The sequence below is a fragment of the Xiphophorus hellerii genome, chromosome 14 (assembly GCF_003331165.1).
Source record: "Xiphophorus hellerii strain 12219 chromosome 14, Xiphophorus_hellerii-4.1, whole genome shotgun sequence".
Taxonomy (NCBI): domain Eukaryota; kingdom Metazoa; phylum Chordata; class Actinopteri; order Cyprinodontiformes; family Poeciliidae; genus Xiphophorus; species Xiphophorus hellerii.
Genome location: NC_045685.1, coordinates 7,198,295 through 7,224,714, shown reverse-complemented (window position 1 = coordinate 7,224,714; position 26,420 = coordinate 7,198,295). Strand labels below are relative to the sequence as shown.

Below are 26,420 nucleotides of genomic sequence, written 5' to 3'. Positions count from 1 at the left end.
ATAAATAGTCATGAAAATAAAGAAAACCCATTGAATTAGAAGGTGTGTCCAAACTTTTGGTCTGTACTGTATACACACACACACATCATTATTATTATAAACACTTTCAATGGAAATAAGAGATCTAAAACCCGATTCTTGTAAAGAAATGGGACAATAAGAGAAATCTGGATGGATCTACCCTAACCTGAGCGAAAGTGCAAAGAACCAGCGTCGTCTTACTGATGTATTCAAGTTACAAAGTGATAAATTACATTTTTTTGTGCGTGTTCAAATCCATCTGAGCAAATATAAAAAAACAACCAGGGATTGCCTATACAGTCAACAAATTAAACTAGGCCCTCTCTGCCAGATTCCAGCAAATCTGCACTGAAACACAGCTAGTGCTGCGGGACATTACGAGGAAGTGGGGGCCCCACATCAAATACTGCTTATGTGCTCTTACAACCTTGGGCCATATGTAAATTAAATTAAATTAAATTATTGCTAATTTAATATGCAAAGTAATATGGGATTTGTCCATACTGCATCATTTGGGTGCGGTCAATGTTTTATTTGATCAAGTGGCGGCACTATCTCAGTTCAAAAAAGCTCAACATAAAAAAGAAAGACAAAAAAAACCCCATGAAAAAATCAGGCATAATGTAGACCAGACATGTGAAATGAATATTTTAAACTCGGGTATCCCACCAAAGATGTATGGACCGATAGAGTTTCAGTGATCCTGGTGAAAGTTTTACCCTGTTGTTCATCTCAACCATTGTTTCCTTGCAAAGAAACATTGAAACAGACCCAGTTTTTTTGTATTTTTTTTTCTTAACAGTTGAACTCCTTTTAAAACCACCATGTCAAATTTAGGACTTTTATTTTTGGGAAGTCACACTCTCCGCCAGAACGTTGGAATCCGTCGCAGGCGAAATAACTGGTTCTCTAAATTGCTGGAACATTTCGGTTATCTTACCTAAAATGAAAACACAATGTCAATGTCTGGCTGGCCAAACCTGAAAAAAGAAAGTTATAGTTTGGTTGAACATAAATAATGAATTACTAGATATTACAATTCACAGTTCAGTCCAATACAGATAGACAGGCATAAAATGTACTTAAAGGAACAGTGTTATGTATTTTCCAGACATATGGTGTCTCTTTTTATAGCACAATCAAGTAACTATGTTACCTTCAGGTGCTATACATACCTAATATTACTAAAAAAAAACAACCAAAAGTAACATAAATCGATGCCTTGAAATTGGGCCACTGTCTCTTTAAGAAACTCCTGTTCTGTCTGAAACGCCGCCTTCAGCAAGTCTTCACAACATAACTGCTTTATTAACCTTTAAACAGCATTAAAGAGAATCACTGTTGTGATGACATGCTGAAGGGGGAGTGTCAAAAAAAATGGGAGCTTCTTAAAGAGACAGAAACCAATTTCCAAGTCTCCAGATACAACTTTGATGCATTGCCTAACTTTACCACTTCACTTCTAGAGGACGTCTGGCATGTTGTTTTAAATCACAAGTGCCTAACTTCATGATCCTTGTAAGCTTCTGAATTTTTCTCATTCAAAGTTTTGATTTTACAATGTTAAGAGAATATATTTGTTTTAATATCATACATGTGTGCTTTTAGTCATGAAAAAATGATCCTTTTTTAAAACGGTTTTGGCATAAGAATATCCCAGTCTTTTTCTTGAAAATGTGCAAAATGAATCAAGAAATTAAGCATTTTTGCAAAGATTTGCTCCTCCACGGGCACATAGTTTAGCTTCACATTAATTTAACAAACATGTTCGATCGAAAAAGTCAGAGATATTTGTCTAGTAAATAAGTAAAATTAATCTGGAATTAAACCAGGTCCTCCTCCGTGACCAGGTTTTTTTTTTTTTTTCTCTTGGTGGTGAGCAGAGATTTTAAAGCAGAGTTTGTAGCATGTCTTGTTGAACTTGCCCTCTTTATCCACAACCACTTTGCCACTGTAAGATTTTTGCACTGGTTTGATGCAGACACTAGGCGGGGCAAGAAGACCAGTTCTTCGGGTCCATCCCCCAAAACAGAGGAAGCGTCAAACCCAAACCAAAGGTTTCGCTTGTTTTAGAGAACAAGCGACAAAAAAAGTAACATGCAACTCCAAAGGAAAATCCCCCAAACAGTTTCAGTTCAGAAAAGTCTCAGGCAGCATGTCCATCTGAAAAAGTTAGTTTTTTTTTTAAAAGGGACTGACAATCCTGGTGACTGAATGAATAGTTCATTCTTTTAAATCACTATATAAACAATATTTACTATTAAAATATTACTATTATGAATGTATCATACTATACATGTGTTTCAGAAGTAACCTTTTACAATGAAGTGGAAAAGTAAACAGAAATATGAAGATTCAAATATTTCATTTCAACAAATGAAGTCAAATTATTTTGCCAACCTCATTTTAGCAATCTCCTGTCTTACATGTTTTAGCCTTACCCTTATTCTGAGGAGAAACTCTTTAAGGATGTCATATTTAAACTCCCGGGATACACAAATTTAGAGACTAAAACAGAAAAGAGCCGCTTAAAAAGAAGCACGAGGTTAAAACAAAATTTTAAAAAAAGCACTTGAGCTTTGTTAGGCATACTTTTCTTTTTTTTTTACTTTTAAGAAACTTTCTCACTAAACCAAAATGATTTGGATTTTTTTTTGTTTCTCTTCTGTATCCATCCACTCATTTGGTAACACTGCAGTTCTGTTTCATCCCTTAGTTTAAATCTGACCTTCTTCATTGGGGTATGAATGTTTTAATATGAAAATAAATTTAATGTTCAGGTTTTTCTTTTCTTCTTCCATTGGAATAGTTTTGTCTGCATGCTCAATGAGTGAGCGCATGCAAAGAAAGTGAATAATATGGATGTTTTTTGTCTCACCTCTAAAATGGAAAAGTAAAATCATGCCGATCACAATCAGCAATGTAGTGAAGAATCCCCAAGCGAACATGTAACCACATTTCTGTTGGAGTTCGAATGTTGGCACTAGAAGAACAAAAAAGATCATAAAGCAGAGTAAAATATACCTAAAAGTACATGTTAAACAGAGAGGTATTTTCTATCCAAAGCTTAATTGAAAAAAAAAACCTTAACACGTTTGATTAAACTGTGAACAAGGTGACATGTTATTTATCACACACTTTACATTTACAGAGATCTCAAATTGCTACAATTGATAAAATTCATATGTAAAAAAAACCAAAAACCATAAAAAACATATTTAAACATTCAAATTGTAAAAAAAAAAAAACTGTAGCTTCTCCAGTTCAGACAGAAACCTTGAGCCAGAATCCATTTAATAGCTTTTGTTTTTGACCTCCGACCCCCCTGGGCTTTACGCCTATGACTGCGGTCGCTGTTGTCATGTAAACGAGCCGTTTTGAGAAGCATGTGGAGATGTACTCAAAACATCCAACCCTGTGTTAACCTTTGAATTTAAATAAAGTCCTAAAAAAAATAATAATAATAATAAAAAAAATCTTGAAATTCTTGATTCAGTATCAGAAAATGAATTTGTCAACCTTTTTTTGTACTGTAAATCTACGCATCTGGTTTCAACTGCTTTCATACTGATTTCAAACCTCTTCTGGCTTTTTTTTTTTAATTTTTTATTATTAAATTCCTTTAGGCTTTTTATAGTGAATTTCTCACATAAATTAAAGGAAAGCTGACTTCTAAGCAAATGACAAAGAATATTTTCTGATCGCAGTTTATGCGGAGACAAATACATTTTAACTTAGAAACTGAGATATTTCTAAGTTAAAACTGATTAACTTAACAGCAGCAACTGTTTAGTTGGTCAGTTGCTGGATCAGAAACAGCAACTGACCAACTAAACAATGTTCAATGCGTTGGGTAGAGGGGACTACGTAGTAGTGACACCAAACCAAAAAGTGATGCGGCTTCATGTCATCTACATTGGTAGATTTAAACAAAGTCTTGTGATCATATCGTTGACCTGAACAACAGTTAAATTGGTGGATCTCAAACTAGGCATTTAAACCGGAACAGAAACGTTCTCCGTCCAGGTACAACAGTTTCTTCCTGTACCAAAGAAACGGTAGATGATAACCAACAAACTCACCTTTGATCTTTGAGGTCAAAATGCTTGATGCGGTTTCCAGTTCGCGCTTGACAATGCAGGTAAGATTTACAGTGTCTGGGGTTGTCAAGAAAAAGGCGATGAGCTCTGACGTGTCACTCGAAGAGTTGTTGCTGCAGTGATGACACGGAGGCTCGACCTCCCAGGAGAAGTTAATACCAGTATCAAGAGAAGAACAGTTGAGCACCAATACACAGCCACCATTTTCGCTTTTTGCGAAATTTTGGTAAAGCTGTATGGTCGGTTTCTTGAGGCGTTCTGCAATTGTTATTGAATGGAAAAAAAAAAAAAAAAGAAAAAAAAAAGTTGATTATTTTTCCCCAAATTGAACTTGACACCACAAAAATCCAAAACGATGATATATAATGATGTAATGGTTATAGAAAAAAAAATAAATTAAAGAAATTTAGGATGATGTTAAAACAATATATATATGTTTTTCATGACAAATTAAAATTTGCAACTTACCTTTCACTACTAGCTGGACCCGGTTTACTATGTTGTAATTTGAAGCGTTGAGGAGGTCCACATTGTACGTCATGGCGTCGCGCAACCTAAGATCTTGCATCGTTAAATCCCCTGTAGAAACACATTAAACATCGTAAGCAGCAATCAACATTTATTTGCATTTTGTCAGGAGACCATTTTCTTTTTACCTGTTGATGTGTTGAGCGAGAGCCTCCCTTTGTATTCTGGACGACGTTCAGTGTTTATACCACCTTGGTCCCATGTTGCAATCCAGGTGTTGTTGCTTAATATTGACCAGTCAATTCTGGACAGAGTCCATGTTTTGAAGGCTTTGGCTGGCAAGATAATGGTGTCACCTACATACCCTTCAACTTTGGTTGTGATGCCGGTTTCGCCAAGAACTTTAACCTGCAGCCCTGGAGGAATAAATTAAAAGGCATCAGTGTAATTGTCACGACCCCAAGGTCTGGGATCAGGGGTGGTAACATAAAGAAGTGTCCAGAGTAACAAGTGAGATTTAAAATGATTTATTACAAAAAAAAAAGGGGGGGGGTGGTTTTACAGACAAAAACACAATACAAATTAAAGAGAGTTAAGTGAAACATAAGCAATTAAACAAAAACAGCCAAACAAATCAATCTAAAGTAAACTCAAAAACCAAAAGGAACAAAAAGGGAGCACCATGCCTCCCAAACACAAGCTTCTAAATTAAGCTGAAGCGATCAAGATCAGAGTCAAACGGGGATAAGCAAAACAAAAATGGGTCAGCAGATTAAGGTTCTTCAAAACTGCCCAAAACAGTCAATTACAAGCATACGCATGCAAACAAATGTTAGGGGGGGCCAACAGAGCAAAATCTCTTCCTACAAGTTACCCCACGGGAGGAAATGTTATAGAGCATTTTATAAGGAGCAGATAGTCCTCATCAGCATCTGATTGGCTGGGCCATCATCTGCTGAAGCCTGCTGTTCTTCTGCCGTCTCCCAGCAGCCAATCAGCAAGGTGTGCTCTCACAGCTGAACCTGCATAAACAAAAGAAGGACTGCAGAGCCGCAAGAGGCCAGGGGGCGTAACAGTAGTAGTTGTTGTGTCTCGCAGTTTAGACAGCAGCTAAAAATAATAGAAAAGTATTAAACGATACCCTAAATACAGTCTTGAGTGACCTTTTCCATAAGAGTGACAAAAAAAAAAATCAAATAAATTCTGTGTCTCATTTTTCAAAATAATATTGTAAATAAAAAAACTGTTTTGTTTTTTTTTAAGTTGGTCTAGTTTGTAATTTCTGTAATTCCAGTTGGTGAAGCACAGCGCTCTCTCTTTGTTTGTCCTCAGGCGTATACACAAATAAACAACATAGTACCAGTGAACTTTAACTACAGGGTTGAAAGCCAGACCCGTTCATACCTTGTTGTCAGGGTGACAATATGCATGGGCAAGGCTTTTACATCAAAAGTGTTATGTTACTTCAGAATGGATCAGGTGACTTCTTCCACCCACACCAACTTCCGCCATGATGAATCCCTAAAACTCCCTTTAAACTTTAATCAGCTGCTTTACTATTTGTGAAAATGAGAAGTTGAACAGGTGTACCTAGTACAGCAATCAGTAAGCCTAGGTAATTATATAAAATACAGGTTAGGTCAGTAATATCCTTTTTCAAAAGAGTAGCTTTTCTACACTTGTGATCACAGCAGGTTGGATTTCTTGAGGGCAAGAGAAGGGCGAGAAGAGTTTCTGCATTTTGCTATATTATGGCACAATCAAGTATCTACGTTCATTTAAAAGATATCTGGCTTCACGATTTGATGCCTTGAATTTGGGTCTCTGTCTCTTTAAAATGCTCCTGCTCTTTCTGACACTCTGCCTTCAGCACGTCATCACAATGGTGTTCCTCCATTACGCCGTTTATCAGCGTTCTTAGTCTGCTAGTCGGTCCATGTTCTGGACCACGATTCAACTTTACAGATTGCTCTTTGCATTTTAAAGTAAAATCCTTGTCCTGAAGAGTGCTCCTTTTACCTGTACCACAGAGGACAAGCCAAGGAAGTACAACTGTTATGTATACTAATAATTATAAATTATTTTTGATAAAAAACAACTTTTTTCCTCATCTCTTTAAGTGCTTAAAGCTCCTGCGAATGGTCCATGGACTGAACAGATATAGCATCTTTCCAGTCACTCTGACCACTGAAAGCCCTTTACGCTACACATTCATTACCTCCCTGAGGCAAGATTGTCTTACTTCAAATTGGATTAGGTGACTCCTTAGATCCATCCCAACTTTTGCCCTTTCACAAGCCGCCTTTTCCCAGCTAATTACTAAGAAATGTGGTAGGAGCCCAGCTCAGGTTCTATCCTTAGATTGATGTTGAGATGTAATATCGACTGGAGTGGCATCCAGCGTGGTTTATTCTGCTGCAGCAGCTCATCTCCTTTAAGTTTCGATGTGTTGTGCCTTCACAGTATCAGAACTTCCTGCCACCGGATCCTTCATTTTTTTAACCACTGAATGTAACCAGGTAAACCGTAGAGACAGGTGTGCATAAAAAAAAAAGTCACATCCGACAAGCCGTTTCTGAATCACTCAGACGAACCACAATGCCATGTTCAAAGTCACTTAAATCAACTTCAGTTGTCCTTACAATGTCTAGATATTGCTACAATGTGATTATCTGGCTACTACTGTTAGCCATTTATTGTTCCTAATAGGCCAGTCAGTGAGAGCCTATTACTGGGCGTAGATGCTGTCTAGGGGTTTCAAAACTTACAGAAGTTGTCGGATTGGTACATGCTCTTTGAAGATGTCCAGTTTTGGTAAATGAAACAAGTGAGCGACTTATTTTATCCAATGTTCTCACTTCTCTAATAAATAAAGTTCAAGGAGTGATTGTTTGTCCATAAAAAAAACTCATAAAGAGAAAGGTGCAGTTATTTCCTTAAACACCAACGCAGCCAAAGAGAGGCAGCCAAGAGACCAGTAAATGACCAGTTCACCCTCACCAGCCACCAACACCACCACCATAAAGACCAGGCAGAGAGAGAGGAGGCTTACCAAAGCAACTGCATCTTGTTCTTTTAGCCAGAATCCACTTCTCAATGCTGTTGATGAGGGATGAAATGTTGTTGTTCCAGTATTCAACAGGTTTGCCCATGTTGCTTATCTTGTCATTATTATGATAAACCAAAGCAACACACTTCATCTCCACTCATGTAAAGAACATCGCTACACTTAAACACTTTCGTTTTGGGCGCATTGATGGTGTAAAGGGTAAGCTATGCAGGACGAACATTTCCATGACTGACACAAAGAGGAATCAACTGGGAGAGTTTTAGCCATCGGAGATTTTATTAGCACCTTGCAAGCCCCAAAATGTTCCTCACAGTGAGGCAATTTTCTTTTTCCTGATCAGAACCAGGCCCCCCCATCTCCCTTATTTCTTTTCCCCTTTTCAACAGATACCATTTAAACATCCATCCATTTTATTACACCTTTATCCCTGGGGTCGGGAGGGGTGCTGGAGCCTATCTCCAGCGGTCAACGGGCGAAAAACAGAATCACTCTGGACAGGTCGCCAGTCCATCGCAGGGCAACCTTTCCTTTTAACCATCCATCCTTGTTCCTAGTGGGGTCGGGAGGGGTGCTGGTGCCCATCTCCAGCGAACGTTTCGAGCGAGAGGAGGGGTACAACCAAGACAGGTCGCCAGTCTATCGCAGGGCGACCTTCTAACCAATGAAACCAAAACAGACACTGACCTTGGAACAAAGACTAACCCTTACAACATGGCACTCCTGTCAACATCATCAACATTTCCTACACAATTTTAAGATTAGTGATTTGAATATCCAAGTGATTCTATGCACCTGGATTACGTTGTGTAAATACAGTGTAACTCGACAGGCTAAGATGCTGTTTCCAGCAATACTTTTTATTAGTATTCAATTATTTGCATTTGCATCAATCTGCCTTTTTGGTTGAAGAATTGTAAGAAATTGCAATCTGGTGGTTTAATCAAAAAAACAATCAGACAGCAAAAAGTTTAGATTCTTGAATCAATGTGTTTTTAATCCATCACTTGAGGTTCAGCAAGAGTTTGTCCGATCGCTGACTGGTACGTTTTAATAAGAAGAACGTTTTTCACGCTCCAATGGTACAGGTTCTTAGCATCGCTTTTTTCTTAGTGAGGCTAAAATTCAATTACAAGAATAAACTCATGACATTGTGAGAAAAAAATTTCCAATAATATTAAGAGTTGTATGACAATAAAGTCGAAATATTTGGAGTATGAAGCAGTAGCCTAATTTGATGAGAACTCTGACATGATAAATGATTCAAAACAAAAAAGAGAAATGTTTAGCAACTTGTGAAGTTATACTTTGGTGTCAAGATTACAAATAGGGAAATATCTAATCTACCTTAGCATAAAGTTATTATGGGGGGATGTGCTAAAAGACACATCCACGCATCACAGGAAGATAACCTGCTATGACACTTACTGTTGAAGAGTTGCTAAATATATGCGTGACATGCTTCCTGCATGGGTGTGTTTCATCTCTGGTAAAGGATGACAGCTCATGACAAATAGGATTCTTGAAACAACATCTCATTTACCGCTGTTATGCTATAGGATTTCAAATTACCGTAAGTCAGAGACTTAATTCAAAGTCTGTATGAATTCAAATTATACAGACTTCAAATGAAGGACTTATTACAGATACTAGAACATTTGCTTGTTTATGTGTATAAAGGTGCTATATGTTTTTAAAAATTTTGTTGGAATTGCATGCAATTAACTCAAAGTAGTGCCCAATTCTGAAGTGGAATTTTTTTTTTTTTTAAAGCCTGAAAACTGTCTTACGCACATGTATGCAACAAATGGCTACAAAGTATCGAGTCAGGAGAGTGAATACAAATGCATGCCACACTTTTCAGATTTTCGGGGCACAAGAAACTTTCAAAATCATGAGTTACTTCCTTTCCAGTTCAGAGTAATTATCTGAATCCTAATAAAATGCATTGAAGTTTGCCACTTGATAAAATTGTACCCCGCCTCTCGCTCGAAACGTTCGCTGGCACCAGCACCCCTCCCGACCCCACTAGGTCAGGAGGTCAAGAGGGAGGGAGGAAGGATGGATGGACAAATGAAAAATTTCATTGGATTAATTTCGTTTGGCAGTCTGTAGTTACAGATATCATTTGAATTGGAATGCTGAGTTACTGTATTAAGAAAAAAGGGAAGGCTATCAGAATCAATTCCTAGTAAAAGGGAAATACACACTGCGACACATTCTGTTGTATCATTGGGCCTTGTGCAAAGTGTCAAACACATTTCCATGGATCAATCTTTTGAGAATTAACAAACAACCGACGCAGAGAATAACGTATACAATATTTCCTATATCTTTTTCATGCTTATCATGAGAACTAGCCATCGAACCAACGACATGTTTTCATTTTTAAAACATCTGGACTTGAGATAAACACACTTAGCCCACACTAAATGCTTTCGTCAGGCATAGAAACCATAAGCTTGAAGTAAAGCCCGACATTCCGGCTTCTGCGGGTCTTACTATTTGTCCCGAACCATCGTTTTATATTTGACATTTTAAAACAGACATTATATTCTCAAAAATCCGGGCCTCGTTTCAGAATAGTGATGCGTCGGTCGCGAACGATCCGGCTCTAAGAGCCGGCTCTTTGAAGTGAACGATTGGAACCGGCTCCACAATGGGAGCCGTTTTAGGGTCCTATTTGGGAGCCGGGGTTTTGTCTACAGTATATCGCTGTCTCTCCGCCTCCCTGTCGTTGTGCTTGTGCTCTGCAAGTGCCAGAGCCGATAGTTTTTCCCCACATCGTTTTTTTTTTTTGTCCTGCGGTGCCTCGCTGTCTCTCCCCCCCTTCTCCCTCTCCTTGCGCGTTTTGCTCTTCTGCCAGTGCTAGAGCAGAGAGTTTTTTTTCCCTCGGTCGGTCCACTGCCCTCATGTCAAGCGTGTGCTCCACACATCTGACCAATCACACATAGTTTCAATTAATAATGTGGCGGGAAAACACTGAAAAAAAAGTTTATCTCCACTTTTTTTGTGGAAACGACAGCCAAGCTGTATAGCGTTCGTCGGCAGGTGTTTATGTACAGACACTCACTCAGCGGTCAAGAAGCACAGAAAGAAGGGGAGTCAGTGTGAGAACTGAATAGGTGAAAATAAATGAGTGACAGAAAACGGAGCAAGATTTGGACTCATTTTAATGCTACATCAAGCTCCAGGGCAGAGTGCAGACTGTGCAAAGTCAGCATTTCCTATCGTGCAGGCTCGACAAACAACCTGCACAGGCACATGCGGACATCACACGCATCGGTATTGCTATAGCATCGGTATTGCTATAGCATTGTTATGCGGCATTTGTACTCATCATAAGTGCTTAACAATGTCAATAATGAAACAAAATATTATAAAATTAGGTTTAAGCTATTAATTAATTAATAATGTCAAAAATATATATGGGGAGCCGAAAGAGCCGGCTCTCCACAGTAAGAAGAGCCATTAGAGCCGCATCTCGAAAAGGAGCCGAAAATCCCATCACTATTTCAGAAAGCAGGGTTAATTAAGAAACGCCGAGAAGGGGGCGTGCTGTGGCGCAGGGGGTTAGCACGCCCCACGCTTGGAGGACGTCGCGGGTTCGACTCCCGGTCCCGACGACCTTTGCCGCATGTCTTCCCCCCTCTCCTTCCCCGTTTCCTGTCAGCCTACTGTAGAAAAAAATACGAGCCACTAGCGCCGTAAAAAAAAATAATAATAACAGAATAATTTCGAACCAAAACAGAGTTTCTAACAGCGCCGCTCTACTAAGCGGACGAAGCCTCACCACACCTGCGCTGAATAATTTACGGAGATTATTTTCACCAGAAAACATGACCAGCTTCACTCGACAGAAAAATACATGTACGGGCTTTTCTGCCAATTTCCCCCGCGCCTGACCAGCTAAAAAGCAGGACAGACTCCAGAGTTTACGGCTCACAGAATGAGTTGTGGTGGCAACTTGACTCGAGGTAACCGTATCCGTTAGCCTAAGTACACACACACACACACACACACACACACACGCACACACACACAAACCCAACTCCTGACCTTACTATGACATTCACTAACCCCGCTCTCTGACAAGGGGCGCTGGTATAATCACTTACCTTGAAACAACAGGAAAAGGACGATAAATCTCATTGCTGCAGCGCCAGACAATTGACTTTTTGACGACTAGGAGGAGAATGAAGGCAACTTCCTTAACGGCGCGTGAGGACGCATCAACGCCCACGCGCTATAATCCACTGATATTAAGTGTGTTAATCAAACACTTCACATGTCATACACCCATCCAGACATGTTGTTGAGTTCACACTGCTGTTTTGTCAGGATTGATCATGACACGTTCAGGTGATGTTGGAAATTCTCACACATCAGTCACAGGCTCGTCACCACGTCACATATCACGTGTCTTCTTTTTTTTTTTTTAAAAAAAGCACAAAAAAAACAGGTGACATTTAAAAATGTGATCATTTATTACAAACCGTTGGCATCAACTGGAAGCATAACAAGTACAAAAAATAGTTTCTGATAACAATGTCCTTCGAAGATATTAGCATTTTTAGCAGATGTAAAAGAGGCTAAAAAAGTTGAAGGCAGGTGGCATTGTACACTTTCAAGATGTACAATAATGTAACTACACATATTTCACTATTTCCATGTATGGACAGATGTGTGAGAGGCCTGCAGTGACCTAAAGTAATACCCAACAGCTTATTACTCCTGACTACGAAACACTGAATCAACTATTTATTGATCAGTTAGCTTATTAAAACAAATCTTTCAGAGGCTTTTATAAGGTTTAAGCACCTTAAATGTAATCCATATTTGAATTTGAGAGAGCTTGGCTTTGTTATCCAAATACCGACAGTAATACTAGAAAGCAAGTCGCAATACTGAAGTCTTGACATGTTGAGTGTAAACTGCTGTCATGAAACCAACAAATGTTAGTGGAGAGCGTTGTTCTGCGCTGCTGTGGAGCTGGAGTGCAGGGAGAGGGAGTTGAAGAAGTTGTTAATTTGTTTTCCCTTCTTCCCCCAGAATAAAAAAATAAAATATCTGGTTGAGACCCACCTGAATGACTTCTGAGACTCATTGATGCCACCTGTTACACTAGAAAGCAAGTCGCAATACTGAAGTCTTGACATGTTGAGTGTGTTGTGCTGTTGTCATGAAACCAACAGCACCACCACCACCCACACACTTCCTCTTCTCTCAGCCCACTCCAATTGCTTTCGTCATACCTCGACTTCTACCGAGTAAGAAAGTCATTATTTCTCAATAGCTTGAAAATAACTAATCTGACAGGAAGTCAAAATGAAAATGCAACTTTTTGTTCCAATGCGTAATTTTTGTACGTTTTTTTTTTTTTTTTTTGAACAACTCAAAATTATTCCCCTGCAGTACCAATTATACTTCTGCTTTTGTCTTTGGGTTCAATTTTAACCCTAGAACAGACAGGCCTCGAGGGCTGCAGGACTGCGGCCCTCGAGGCCTGGAGTTTGAGACCCCTGCCCTAGAACATATCTACAAATTAGAATGTAGTTTAATTCACCAGGGCAGTGGTCCCCAACCACCGGTCCGCGGACCATTTGGCACCCGGCCGCGCAAGAAATAATGAACTACTTCCGGGTCTTTTATTTTGAAAATCCTAAACCGGATTTTACCGGTTACGTCTTGCGGGTCAAAATTGAGCCAACTTGCAGCAGAATGAGTAGGGGATCCAGTCAGACCTAACAAGTGCTCTTGCAGTTCAATTTCACACTTCAAAAGACATTTTGAGATTATAGTTCTGAACCATTTCTCCTTTTTTTAAGTCCATTTGCATAATTCACAGACATGCCCTGTGATGGGCGTCTGCATACAAGAGAAGCAGGCGACAAGTAACAGTTCAGTAATTTTTATAAAGCACTCCTTGTATTCACAGGGTGGTGTGATGTGCCATTTTCCCTGTCCCATTGGTTTGTCATGTAGTTAGGATCAACAAAGATTAAAAAACTGCATAGATATTCTGGTGAGAATTCATTTTCTTCTTTCGTTTTTGGTTATTTTCGTCTTCTCTAGTAGGCTGTACTGACTAGCAAAAACAGATTTTCTCCAAGTTGATCGCTGTGGCTCAGTTGAGTAGAAAATAGTTTGAGCAGGAGGTTTGTCTTTGAGGTCTGCATTAACGTACGCCAAAGTGTTTGTCAAGGCTTTTAGTGTTTGAACGCACAAAACAGAGAGAAATACACTACTGTCTTGTACTGCAACTAGCAGCGCGATTAGTCAATCCCTGACCTTTCAGAGATCCACAGGTCTACGTGTTAACTTCAGAAAGAAAAATCAAACAAAGCGTAACAAAGTGTACGGTATAACAATGTAGTGAACGCAGTTAGTGAGCTCACAACGCGTGGATGCCACGGTGCCTCTGTTTAGCATACATTTAGCAAAATGCGTCAAAAGGGCAACTTCGAAGTACATTTTGGGAATTTCTCAGCTCTTCAGAGGTTTAGCTCTCAAAGACTTGTGTTCCAGAAAACAAAAAGACATCAAATCACGACATGATCAAGCTAACCCAACAAAGATTTGTGGTTGGCAGCTACGGTCAACCAGGCAGATACACATAACCTTGCGTCTTTGAAAGGACTTTCCACTGACACGACACGCTCTCCAGAGCGACTCGGCTTATCACTAAAATGTACTTTTTCAAAAAGTACATTTTAGTACTTTTTTACTTGTATTACCAGTTAAGTATTACCTTAACTGAAGGTAATACTTGCAAGTATTACCTTCAGTTAACAACAGTCAGTGTAGAAAATCTGAGAAAAGTTCCTACGTGCCAGTAAATAAACAAACTGCTCAGCGTACCGTGAACCCTATAACCACATTTCCAAACAGAGACGCCATGTGTTTAGCTTCACTGTCAGGTGAAGTTCCGTCAGCTGATTTCCATACACGGTAACGGAAGCTGTCTGATACAGCATGCTCCACAAAAAACAAAAAAAACCCCAAAACAAATCTGTACCATTAACCCAAAGCCCTTTAAAAGATGGAGACCAGAATTTTTGTACCCTCATATACAAGCAAAGCTGCAACATTCCTTCAAAAAGAAAAGTTTCACATGGGAGCTTGTAGATGCAACAGGGGTACACACTGCATACAATGCGGGAGGAAAAAAATGACACCGCGAAAACACCGCGTTCCAAGCAAAGCAATTAAAACATTTTTCACAACGATCAAAATTGTTCCTCTTGTCTGTCACATGAAAGAAAGTTGACACACTTCCTGTAGAAGTTAAGTATTTCTGTCTTCGTCTGCCATTTAAAGAAAGCAGAACTGCAAATGTGATATAAAAAAAAAAAAAAATCGGCTGTCTTGTTTCGGATTGTATCATTTTGCTGTAAGGCAAAATGAGACATTTTTGTTCGAGCTGCGTCTTTAAAATGATGTTCAAAATAGCAGGCATACAGTTGGGTTTTGTGATGTTTGATTCTGCTTTGTAAGGTTACAATTTGAGTTGTACCAAAATAAAAAACAAACTACTGAAGAAATATAAACCAAGATTTGTTCAGAAAATACTCTTATCTAAAAGCCTGGGATAAAATAAAATATTTTTTAGCAGAGTGCTGTGGTGGTATGAAGGGTCATGTTAAATAGTAACATAAAAAAATAAAAAAACATGAGAGAAGCAAAAAGCACATCTGGATCTGGAGCAAAGTCTAAAGATCACCTTTTGTTGTGTATGACATTTGTTTAGAGAAGAACAAAGTGTTAGACTGATACTTCCCCAGCAGCAGTCGGACAGGGAAGTTCTTTATCTTACTTTCTTTAACTAATATGTGACTATGACTTCATCTTTCTTTATCTTGGCCATATATTTTATGGCTTTGTATTTGGACAAATAATAATAATTAAAAAAAACATGTATAATAACACTGTAATACTACAAGGTATATAAAACAAAAAAAACATGCCCTCGATAAGAAGCATCTTTCAACTTCCCCTTTCCTTCTGTCCAGCTGAATCCGTTCTGCTACACAGACGTCTCTGACTGGAGCTTCATGACAAACTTGTGACTTTTTGGGTCGATGAACTCCTCGGCCAGGCGCAGGAAAGGGAGGGGCATCACCTTCACGACCAGGGCGAAGTCGAGGCGCTTCAGGCAGAAGACCTGGCCTTGGCGCAAGGAGGCCGTCACCGGCTCCTCGCTCACTAGTGTCCACTGGCGCCCCCTGTTGTTGTCCAGATACTGGAGGGTGGGACCAGGACTGAGGTAGCGCTCTAAGAAGGCCTTTAAGGAGAGGAAGAAAAAGTGGGTCACGAGGAGTCAACTTTTTTGAGCTTTATTTGATGTCATGTCATTCCCCAACCAAACACAGAGCTTTTGACTCATTCATGGATGGTGAAATCCATCCAATGATGGATGTTTCATCTGCTGAGCTTATTATAGGAACTTTAACGCTCCTGAGAACGGTTATAAAGGGCATCAATGGACGGCACGGAGAAGCATTGTTGTTATGATGTGCTTAAGAGGGAGAGTCTGAAAGGTAAGGAGCTTCTTACAGTGCGTTCACACCAGCCCCGTTTAGTAGGTTTTAATCGAACTTTAGTCCGTTTGCCTGGAAAGTCCAGTTTGTTTGGGGAGGCGTGAATGCGCAGTTGAACTCTGACGAGGAACTCTGGTCACCCTAAAAAGAAATCCCTAGATTTCGGTTTGGTTTAAGTGAAATCTGGCGCGTTTTGAATGCATGCCAAGCGGACTGGAGGCCGCTCTAAAAGCAGGGTGCAGACTATAGCGCAGGGCATTCTGGGTAAATGCAACCATAAGAAATGCATGACTAACAGTAGTGGGAGAAATGTCTTGTGATCTTTTACCAAAGACAAAAGAGAAATTCCACAACTGCTAAAATCTGATGTCACTCCATATCTGTTTACATTTTTTGAAGAAGGAAGTTGCTCTCAGTATCTTCTGCTTTTGTGTCATTTCCTTCAGTGGTTCTTGGAACAGCACCACCGCAGGTGAGGAGGGGAACAGTTTTTTCAGAAGGTTTGGATTGTTGACGCAATGAAGTGTGACAATGAAAACATTTAACAAATGTTGAAATTTTGGCCCTCAATCAAATCAAGTCTATGAGACTACCAGGTATTAAAACACCCTTAAAGAGATAGAGGCCAATTTCAAGGCATCACATACAGATATTTCTATTAAGTTGTATTTGATATAAGCTGCAGGTAACATTCGTTACTTGATCGTGCCGTAAACGGCACTACATTAAAATTTCAAAAGGAACACCTTCTAACCTTAGGTGTCATGTTGTGCGTGATGCAGAACTGCAGATGGTTGATGATGCTCTCCATGGTGTGATAGGACTGCTGCCTGGTGGCCCGAAGGTACTTCTGCATGGCCCGGGCCATGGGGGCGAAGATAGCCTGGGCGGCCTCCCTGGGGTCCATCACCTCCCGTGGGTGTTTGGGAGACGATGTGGGCGTGTCGTCATCCTGGTGACGCTTGATGTGGGTGAAAGCTTCTTCTACTGCCACTACCAGTCTACAAGGACACAAAACAGGATGTACGAGAGGTGGAATGTTTTTACTAGAACATCAACCAAAGTCACCAACTTGATGAATACGAGCTACTGCTTTAACTAGACTGGTCCAGAGGAGTTACTTTGTGAGGTCTATCAAGTATCTAAGAGCAACGTCCGGTATTTTTCCCTGTATTGCTACCTGGCCCTGCGTTTGCGGAGCCTCCTCTCCACCTCTGCCTCCTCGTAGTAGTACTCGTTATGGGAGTTGTCTCTTCTCCGAGCGGCGGCTGCTATCATGGCTCTGGACTGGCCTGTGGAGTTGTTGGTGTTCTCTGTGGGCAGAAACATGCCTTTAAATTGTTCCTTCTAAAGGAAGGACATGATCATCCGTTTCATCTTTTAATTACACAAAATAAGGAAAGTGCCAGTTCAGACAGGTGAGGCACCAATAAGGCCTTTTCAACAAAGGTAATGATCTTTGTACTCTATGTATCACATTCGATACTAAAAAACACATGCAATATATGAACTACATTTAGAACAGTGATGGCTTCTTGTAATATAACGGAGAGAAAATGTACCTTCTTCCAGGTTGTAGACTTTGAAGGAGGACATCTTCTTGGTAAGGATGGACTTGGGGAGGTTAAGCAACGCCGGGTTATAGACTGGGAAGTCACTATAGTACTGGTCCAGAACCCACACTCCTGCCCTCTGGATGCTGCATTGCACCAGAAACAGGAGGACATGACTAATTTACTGCATTTTATAAAGGGAAAGTTGTTGTCAGGATGTGTCACTTTTGGCAGCCACACACTAGCAAAACATCACTAAAGGAAGTGGTGAGCTAAAATGAGCCGTGACTGGGGGGCGATGATAAGGGGCCAAGAGGATAAACAGCTTCATGCAAAGCACAAATGACAATCTACTTTTATGTTATATTAAGGCATATAAACTAAATCGCCGATTTGTGGTGAGTGCTTTGATCGGACCAGATCTCTTAATGTATTCCTCTCGACCCTAATGTGGCTAAAGCAGAACAGTTCAGAAACAGGTTGCAGTTGCTCCACTGAACTATTTCAAGTGTTTGCGGCTTCTTTTCCCTGCTGCTTCAAAGAGAATGTAAATGTCACTGCAAGCGTTCATATAACTGCATCTTTCAAACCGCATAAAAGATGCTGTTTGAAGAATTATGGCAGGTGAATTATGTAGTTCACAAATCACAAGCCAAGAAAGTCTTAACCAAGTTTCATACTCCCGTCTGTCAGATCATTATTATGCACAGGTATGCCAGATAAGCAATGAATTTGAGGGATTTCTAAGGAATTTGACCAAAATTTGTGCTTTTAATCGCCGACTGACCCATTAATTGAATGCATTTATACTGACCTAAGATGCCCCACGTTGTAGAACCTACTGACTCCGTCAGCGGTCCTGACGACCTTCAGACAGAAAGCGGGCCGCAGGTGTCGGACCTCCAGCAGAACTAGAGCCAGATACTGAATGAACAGCAGTGCGTCCACCAGAGATGCGGCATATCCCACGATACCCCTGTAGTCCGTCTCGCGGGGCTCCAGGACCCGGACGCCGTAGAAGAGCCAATAAGACGCAACGAAGAGAAAGACCAGCGCCAGGAGCAGACAGCGGAAGACGAAGAAGCGTGGCAGAGTGGCCCTGGACGGCCGGAGGAACAACGCCCACGTGGACATGAGGAGGATCAGGAGTTTGAAAGCCAGAGAGATGTAAAGGCCCTCACATGGCGTTCCACAAGTGTCCAATGTGTCCCGCCAAAGGAGCTGTGGAAGGGCAAGGAAAGCCAAGGGAGTGATTACAGAGATGAGCCCCAGAATGGCTCCTAGAACGGGGCTGATGTAACGGCGACAGTCAGGAGGCAAAGTGTCCTCCAAGTCCTTAGAGATTCGAGTCAGATCCTCATTGGAGATACTGTCCACAGAAGTCCCAGTGACCACGGTGGTGGTCTCACCCCAGTTGTCGTCCTGTGGGAACATAAGAACTGTGGGTGTTGGTGATCATGTGTTCACATAGATCCCACATAAAGACAGACGAGTTACTAAATGAAAATCTGACCCGGTCGTCTGGTATGGTGGACTCAGGATCCAGTAGCGGCTCCCCCGGAGCCTGGATCATCACAGACTTATCTCCACGGATTGAGCCATCCCGATTCTTCAAGCGATGCCTGTCCCTTCTCTCCCTGAAGAAACAATGGAAAACAGTGTAAATGTTGGGAATAAGAAGTCGTTCAGGGACAATAAGCATTTTTTTTTAGAAATTCCTCACTGTTTGTGGCTTTGAGATACTTTTGGAGGGGTCATATTGCATCATTTACATAGAACAATACACATGATATGTAATAAACTTAATGGCTAACACTGATCGAAAGACACTATGTCTCATTATAATTATAATCATGCTATTCAAATTTGAGATTGTGTGATACAGCTTATGTTATCCAATTCCCCAGAAAGATGAACTTGCTGACCCAGAATCAGCTGGTTGCAGTTTCACCAATTCATTTAAGAATTTAATCTTGACTGGATTAAGTCATCTGAGATGACGATGCACTTTCATTCATAGCCATTGACCTCATTAAACAATAACTTGTTTTTTTATATACAGTATATAAGTTCATCTTTTAAGACAAACTTTATTGTTTGGAATAAAATAATGTTTTTCTACTCATTGACTTGTTGCCCAGAAAGACATTTTTGGAAAAGGACTGTCAGATTGTGGAAGTACAGAAAAGTAGGGCATGATAACATAACTTGTAATAGACTGGAAAAAAAACATGAAACAATATCAATGGTTAAAAGACAACAGAGCAAAATAAATGATTCAAAATCAAGGTTACATTTCTACTGAGAAAAAAAAAATTCATCTATTTTGGTATTCAGGAAATGCCTGCAACACTGATATAGGTTATAGATCAGCTCAAGCCATATACAGTACAGGGTTAGCCTTGAAGTTGCAAACTTTAACCTCAACAGCATCACAGTTTAAATATACATACATTTAAAACAATGATTGTTTCCCAAATAATAAAATCCACGATAACTTTAAGCGTAAAACACTTAAAGAGGGTTTAAGTTATCAACAGGCTGTGCTGCTATAAGGCAGGTGGATTCAAATCTAAAGGAGATACTGAAGCCAAACAAAAAAGTAATACAATCTTTTTTTGTATTACTTTTATTTCAAACATTGGGTAATTTTCAGTTGCTTTTTGAACATTACTTCAACTCCTTGAGTCCCTTCTCTATTCATTACCTTCTGTGAAATACAAAAGTTTTAAAAGGGTGTTTTGGTCACGTTCATTTTGAAAGATTTGCGATTTAGTAGTCAATCTAGAAACTTCCTGGGACAAGACACGAGAGGCTATTGACCCCCAAAGCTAATTACTTGCGACTTCAAAATAAGAAGGCCTTTGCAACAAGTTAAGGCTTAACAAAAGTGCTGCAAAAGTGTGAAGTCAACTCTGCTTTATTTGGTGACATCTAGTGGAAATGCTGGAGATTGCAAGCACTAATATTAATGTCTGACTTCATCTTCCACTTATGCTGCTGTAGAAAACCCCAAAACAGTCCACCAATCCATTCGCTAAACCTGCTGTTCAGAAAGAGGGCCCAGAAGTCTGACCCGGATATCAATGGCAAGAGTAAGGCACTCACACGGGAGATCTATCCGTAAGCACTTAAACTCACATCAAATATCAATTTAGAACAGTCAAATAACATAAAGTGCATATTTTTTTTGCACTGTGGTTAAAGGTCTGTACCAAATGTCTGATTTTGTTTTTGCAAGATACAAAAATGTCAGTCAGATTGGCTAGAGAAAGTCTTTGAACATTGAATTTTAAGCCTTGCCTCACGTTCTAAATTAGTTTCAAGTCTGGAGTCTGTTGGATCATCCTAATGCAATACTCTTTGATCTGACTAATTTCATTGTAGGTCTGGCGGTGTGCGTTGGATCAACATCCCACTGGAAGGTGAACCTCCACCCCAGCAGTATCAAACAGGTTTTCATCCATATTGTCCTGCATTTGCGCTCGCAGCAAATACATTTGCAAGACACAGTAAAGAACTCACTCTAAAGACAGCGAGAAACAAACACCATTCCCTACCTGTTTTTGCGGGAGGTACGCGAGTGGGACGACTTGTAGGAATAGCCCGAATACGTTGACTCGTTGTCCATGTCGGAGGCCGGCGGTGGGCGGAGTTTCCGTGCCACTCCCGTCCCCGAGCCGCCGCCCTTCTCCCACACCACGCCCAATTGGCTCTTGCGGTTGCTGATGGACTTTGTGGAAAGGACCAACGGAAGACGCAACAAGTCCACTTTACTCCTGAGGGAATCTATCTTGGAGGCCTGAGGGGGAAAAAAAGGAAGAAGGATGAGAGAGGAAGGCAACGTGAGAGAAGGGTTGCAGGATCTGCAACCGAGTAGTGCGCACTGCCCGTGTGAGCCAGGGGACAGAGGAGAGATTAGGAGTGAGGAGAGAGTGCAAAGGAAGAGGATAATTTGTCATGTGAGACAAGTAAAACTGTCTCGAAAGGGGCACATACCAAGCAGCCATGGAAAGAAGAGAGACAGCATTGTTAAAATGCTGGCACTGTGCGCTCTGTTGAAAGGCTGTGTGCTGTCGGCAGCACAGGACATAGCTGAGCCCATTCTTCCGCTTTATGGGAGACTTTTTCATGAGAATCCATAAGCGTATTGGCCCAGAGTGTGTTCTCAGCCTGATAAAGGGCAACTACGCCACCTTCCACACCAGGCCTTGAGTCTCTAGCATTCAGGAAACATCAAAGAGGAGGCCAAGCATTTGCACAGATCCACAGCATGCTAGTTTTACATTAATGCTAAAGAGGAAATGATTTATAAAAATGCAACATGCTGAATATTTCCTTGCTCCTTGCAATGTCGAGTTGATGTCCGCACACAGGCGCCACATTCCCAAGAGTCCCCTGTGGTTTCTCAGGGCAACACAGCTCAGCTACTACAATGGGGATGAATGGGAATCTAGGGGTGAGAAAAGACAAAGGAGGGAGGAGGTGGTGGGGTGTCGTCATGGAGACCAGAACAACAACTCAGTGCTCCATCTCCTCGACCCCCTCGGCTATACACACCCCCAGAAAACAAAAACAGACAATCCTTTCACCAAAGCTGTGAATCTGACTCCAGTTCAAGGACGCGTTTGACTTCATCTTCAAAATCTGATCCAGTTTCTGTTTTTTAATGTTCAGTCTTTGTCAGGAAGGGACTCGTGTTGTCTTCTTGATACTTTACAAGCCAACCTTTAATCTAATAACCAACGTCCTCGTGCTTTCTCATTTGTGCCCTAACCTCCTGTTTCTGCTTTCTATATCGGACACTTCAATTTGCGCTGAGGGATTTCATGTGATTCCCACGTGGAATTCTACGGAGGGACGTTCGGCAAAGCAGAGAGGCGCATAGCGGAAAGCATTTCAAGTGAATTGGGCTATAATATGCTCAATTCACCCGAATATTCCTTCTCAGGGCGAATATTACAGAATCTGTTCTCAGTTCTTAGAATCAAACAAACAAATAAGCCACTTCAAATGACAAAGATTGGACACATTTTTCCACCTTTTGAAAAACTCCACAGACAGGAAGTTGGGTACGAATTGTTAAAAGGACTCTTTCTACGCTCAATCACATTTTTAGTACATTTTGTGACATAATTCTGGTAGCTGACCTCTGATTATGTCACCAGGCGAAGCAAAAAAATAAATAAATGAAACTAGTGAAACGGGATCAGTAGCTCTTTAGAGATTCCCTTGATGATGCCATTTTATGCTCGGCTTGGTTATGTTTTCCTCTTGTTTCATTTTTGGTTTTCATAGGTGGCTCTTAGTTCAAATTAAGCAGACTGGTTAGGCGTGAGGGCTTAAAAAAATCTAATGAGTTCCCCTTAAACATTCAGATACAAGTACTGGACAGAAAATGAGGGTAAAAGCAGCTACAGTTCAAGAAAAGACTTGGAAGACCTTCAAAAAGCTTATGGAACGAATGATTTAGACCTCTTCATAAAAGGTCTGTGTCTGTTGAGAAGCCAAATGGACTCCTCTCAGTTCCTGAAGACATTTTATCTCTCATGCAAAGTGCTTTGTCAGATTTGAACATGGGTTGAAAGTATCGGGTTCATTTGCTGCAGTAGGAACAATCGCACTAATAGGTTCCTTTAAGGACTCGTCTGTTTTACAGCCATTCACACTTCGAGACATGTGACCCAAACAACTCAGGTGTTGGCGTAATCAAGTGGCAATGTCCCAGACGTTGACCAGATTAGAAGGTAGGGTCCATGACTCATGAACTTTACAGTCCAATTAGTGACTTTAGCGACCCTATCAGTGCGATTATAGTTCTGACTGTGACTTCTAAGCGTGAAACTTCTGACTTATGTTCAGAAATTACAAAAATACATTTTTTTCCGAATGATCGATGAAATGTCTACAAAAAAATGACAAGGAAGCTCAGCTGCCTTCTGTGAAAGGAACAGGAATTACTGAGGATGATAGAGAATCTACAACAATTGGAGGACTTTCCATTTTAAGTGATATTTTTTTAAAAAGCAATGTGATGTTTGAAGGAGGCCTTGAAATGCAGGATGTTTCATATCGACAAACAAGTTTCTCAATGTAAACCTGGAAGACTCCCTTTGCTGACATTTATAATAAATTAAATGACAGTTAAAGAAAACTTAGGAGCTAGTTCTCATGGTTGCTTGTGTATTTTAATGCTGCAATTGGACAAAAATGATAAATTAAGGCCTTCCTGGTGAAAACAAAGGATAAAAATAGCTCCACCATTACACAGTGTCACACAAATCAGAGTGCTTCTATAATTTTGTGGCTAAAAATAGAAATGCCATTGACCTAAGGACCTAGTTTCCCAAGAATGACACGGAAATTATATTTAGAGCTTTGCTGCAGTTCAGGAAAATGCTCATATATTGGAGTACTGGTTCAATCAGACTGTCAAGAAGTGTGTTTAGTAGCTACAATAAATCTAGATGTTTATCGCCTGGTACAAAACGACTTGTATTTTAAGGTCAAGGACATGACAGTAAGACATGTTAGGTACTCGTGAGGGAGAAAATATCTCTGAGTGTTTCTTGAGTTCAGCACAACCGTCTTGCTGAGCGAATGTAAACAAAACCAGCTGTGTCTCTCTCTCTCTCTCTCTGGCACTCGTTGAGTCACGATGGAGTCAATCCTATCGATTGGCGCAACAACCTTTCTCCTCTCCTAATTCATTCAAAACATATTGATTCCCATTGGATACCAAGACCAGCTCCACATACAATGCGATCCCCTCACTGGCAACGCGGAAGCTACATATCGAACGTAGCTGTTTACAGATGTACACAGAAACTGTCCAGCGATGATGACTTTCCATTTGACTGGCCCGTTATCAGTCGGAAACCAGTCGCTTTTGCGTCCTGGCGTTCTTGACGAAATGCAAGTTCGTCAAGAACAAGAATTAAAAGTTCACAGCAAATTTTTGTGGATAAAAGTCGTGTTTACTTTATTCATTTGACTACCAGAAAGTTGTCACTGTTATGTCGTTGCCGTACATGCAAAGGTGGGAGGTTTGTTGTTTAAAATTAGCTCTATGAATGAAGGTTGATTTATCTCACGAAGGAATGTGTACAATTTTACGCTGTCGTGACTTGGAGGAAGTCCATGACTGTCTGTTATACCCGTGTATACAGTTGAGTCAAACCTTAAAAGAAAGCCCCAAAAAGCAGAGAAATGATAACGATAATCAAAGATTTAAAAAGAAGAAAGATTTGAAAAAAACATTTAAAATAAAATCATTGTTAAATAATTATTTGTTTTTTTTGCCAGGTTATAGCTTTGCAGCTCTAATCATTCACCTCCTGAGTTGGAAACAGTGGAGGTTTTTGAAATGGGTCCTCTGGGCAGTTGCCCAGGGCGGCATTAGAAACAAGAACACAAAAACATTATATTATATTATATTATAGAAACTGCCTTGTTTTTATCATGTTTTGGTCCTGCATAGTCCAGGACACTTTTGTAAATTAGATTTTTAACCTCAAAAGAGTTTTCTTCCTGGTTAAATAAAGACAGATAAAGAATTATTTAGCCGTTTTAGTCCTTTAAGAAGCTTTCTCTGGAATCCTAATGACACAAACATTATGTAACTTATTCAAGCATGCTAACTCTTCCCTGCTTAAGGTTTGTATATTTAGAAAAAGTACCATCCTACTAGGGGCCAACCCCACCCCGCCCCGGCTTGCACTGGCAGAGTTGCCTTTTGAGACAAAGCAAACACACCCATCGTGCAGTGATGCGGTTGGATGCAGCCACTCGCTAAACAAGCCCAAGCCGGAAAGGCGCATGCGGCCGCCGTGAAACCAAACCCCCACAAATGCAAAGTTAAAAGCTGCCTGCTTAAAACTGCGCGGTGCCTAAATTCGCGCACACGAATTTGCGCGACTTAAAGCCGGAGAGTGCGCGTCAGTGAGCGCCACCAGTAAGCGTGCAAACATTTTCTAGTCCAGCCGCAGAGATGTTTGCCGTCTCGTCAGTCCTCGACTGGCAGATCAAGGCAATAATAATAATAATAATAATAATAATAATAATAATTGGAAAAAATATATAAACGCGTGACAACTAAACTCGTGGGAAGTTTTCATATTGCAACTTGTGTGACCAAGCAGCCTAAATGTAGAAGACATGCCTCTAAACCCCGCAGGGTGGTCTTACCTTATTGCTCAAAAGGGAAAAAAAGAAGAAGAAAGACGCCTCCGACACAAAGAGCTAGTTAGCAGCGGCGTCCCTCACCAGAAAAAACCTTTTCTCTTTCACTTTACGTCCTTTCTCATCAGTCCGCGCAGTTTCCAACGACCATTAAGGTGAAAATTACAAATCGACCACAAAGCTCACAGTGCAACAGCCGGTTGTTTTTTTATTTTTTTTTTCCAAGGGAAATCTTTTGTGGGACGTTTTCCCTCCCACAAAAACGTCGCCTCAACAGGCTGCTACCAGCACCTCATCGCGGGGCTTCGCGCATCTGTTGTGTCCCGGAGTCCCGCTGAGTTGGGATGGGTGGACGACACAACGCCGGGATGAGAGGCGTCCAGGCAAAACTGGGTTCACGTGCAACTTCCGGTGAGGGGTTTTGGAATTAAAAGCCGTTTTGGAAATTTATGACAAGTCCTGCACGTTACGGTCTCATTGAGACAAAAAA

The 26,420-nt window shown here is 40.6% G+C and overlaps 2 protein-coding genes across 3 annotated transcripts; both read right to left on the bottom strand.

The window, feature by feature from the left end:
- Positions 1-807: 807 nt before the first annotated feature.
- On the bottom strand, positions 808-12,043 carry LOC116732363 (SLAM family member 5). The gene is made up of 6 exons (XM_032582475.1): positions 11,775-12,043; positions 4,778-5,005; positions 4,590-4,700; positions 4,104-4,379; positions 2,900-3,004; positions 808-961 (listed from the first exon to the last, which is right to left on the bottom strand). The coding sequence occupies exons 1-6, from the start codon at positions 11,806-11,808 to the stop codon at positions 864-866; spliced, it is 852 nt and encodes a 283-aa protein (XP_032438366.1). The 5' UTR covers positions 11,809-12,043; the 3' UTR covers positions 808-863.
- A 76-nt stretch (positions 12,044-12,119) lies between these two features.
- Positions 12,120-26,319, bottom strand: LOC116732336 (vang-like protein 2). 2 transcript variants are annotated; one of them, XM_032582431.1, is made up of 8 exons: positions 25,937-26,319; positions 21,310-21,551; positions 19,263-19,386; positions 18,564-19,171; positions 17,759-17,895; positions 17,377-17,509; positions 16,951-17,197; positions 12,120-15,940 (listed from the first exon to the last, which is right to left on the bottom strand). In XM_032582431.1, exons 2-8 carry the CDS (start codon positions 21,378-21,380, stop codon positions 15,683-15,685), a joined length of 1,578 nt encoding a protein of 525 aa, XP_032438322.1. In that variant the 5' UTR covers positions 21,381-21,551; positions 25,937-26,319; the 3' UTR covers positions 12,120-15,682. The 2 variants fall into 2 exon arrangements, with proteins under 2 accessions (XP_032438322.1, XP_032438323.1); XM_032582432.1 differs by lacking the exon at positions 25,937-26,319 and having other exon boundaries at positions 21,310-21,688.
- Between the last annotated feature and the right edge of the window lie 101 nt (positions 26,320-26,420).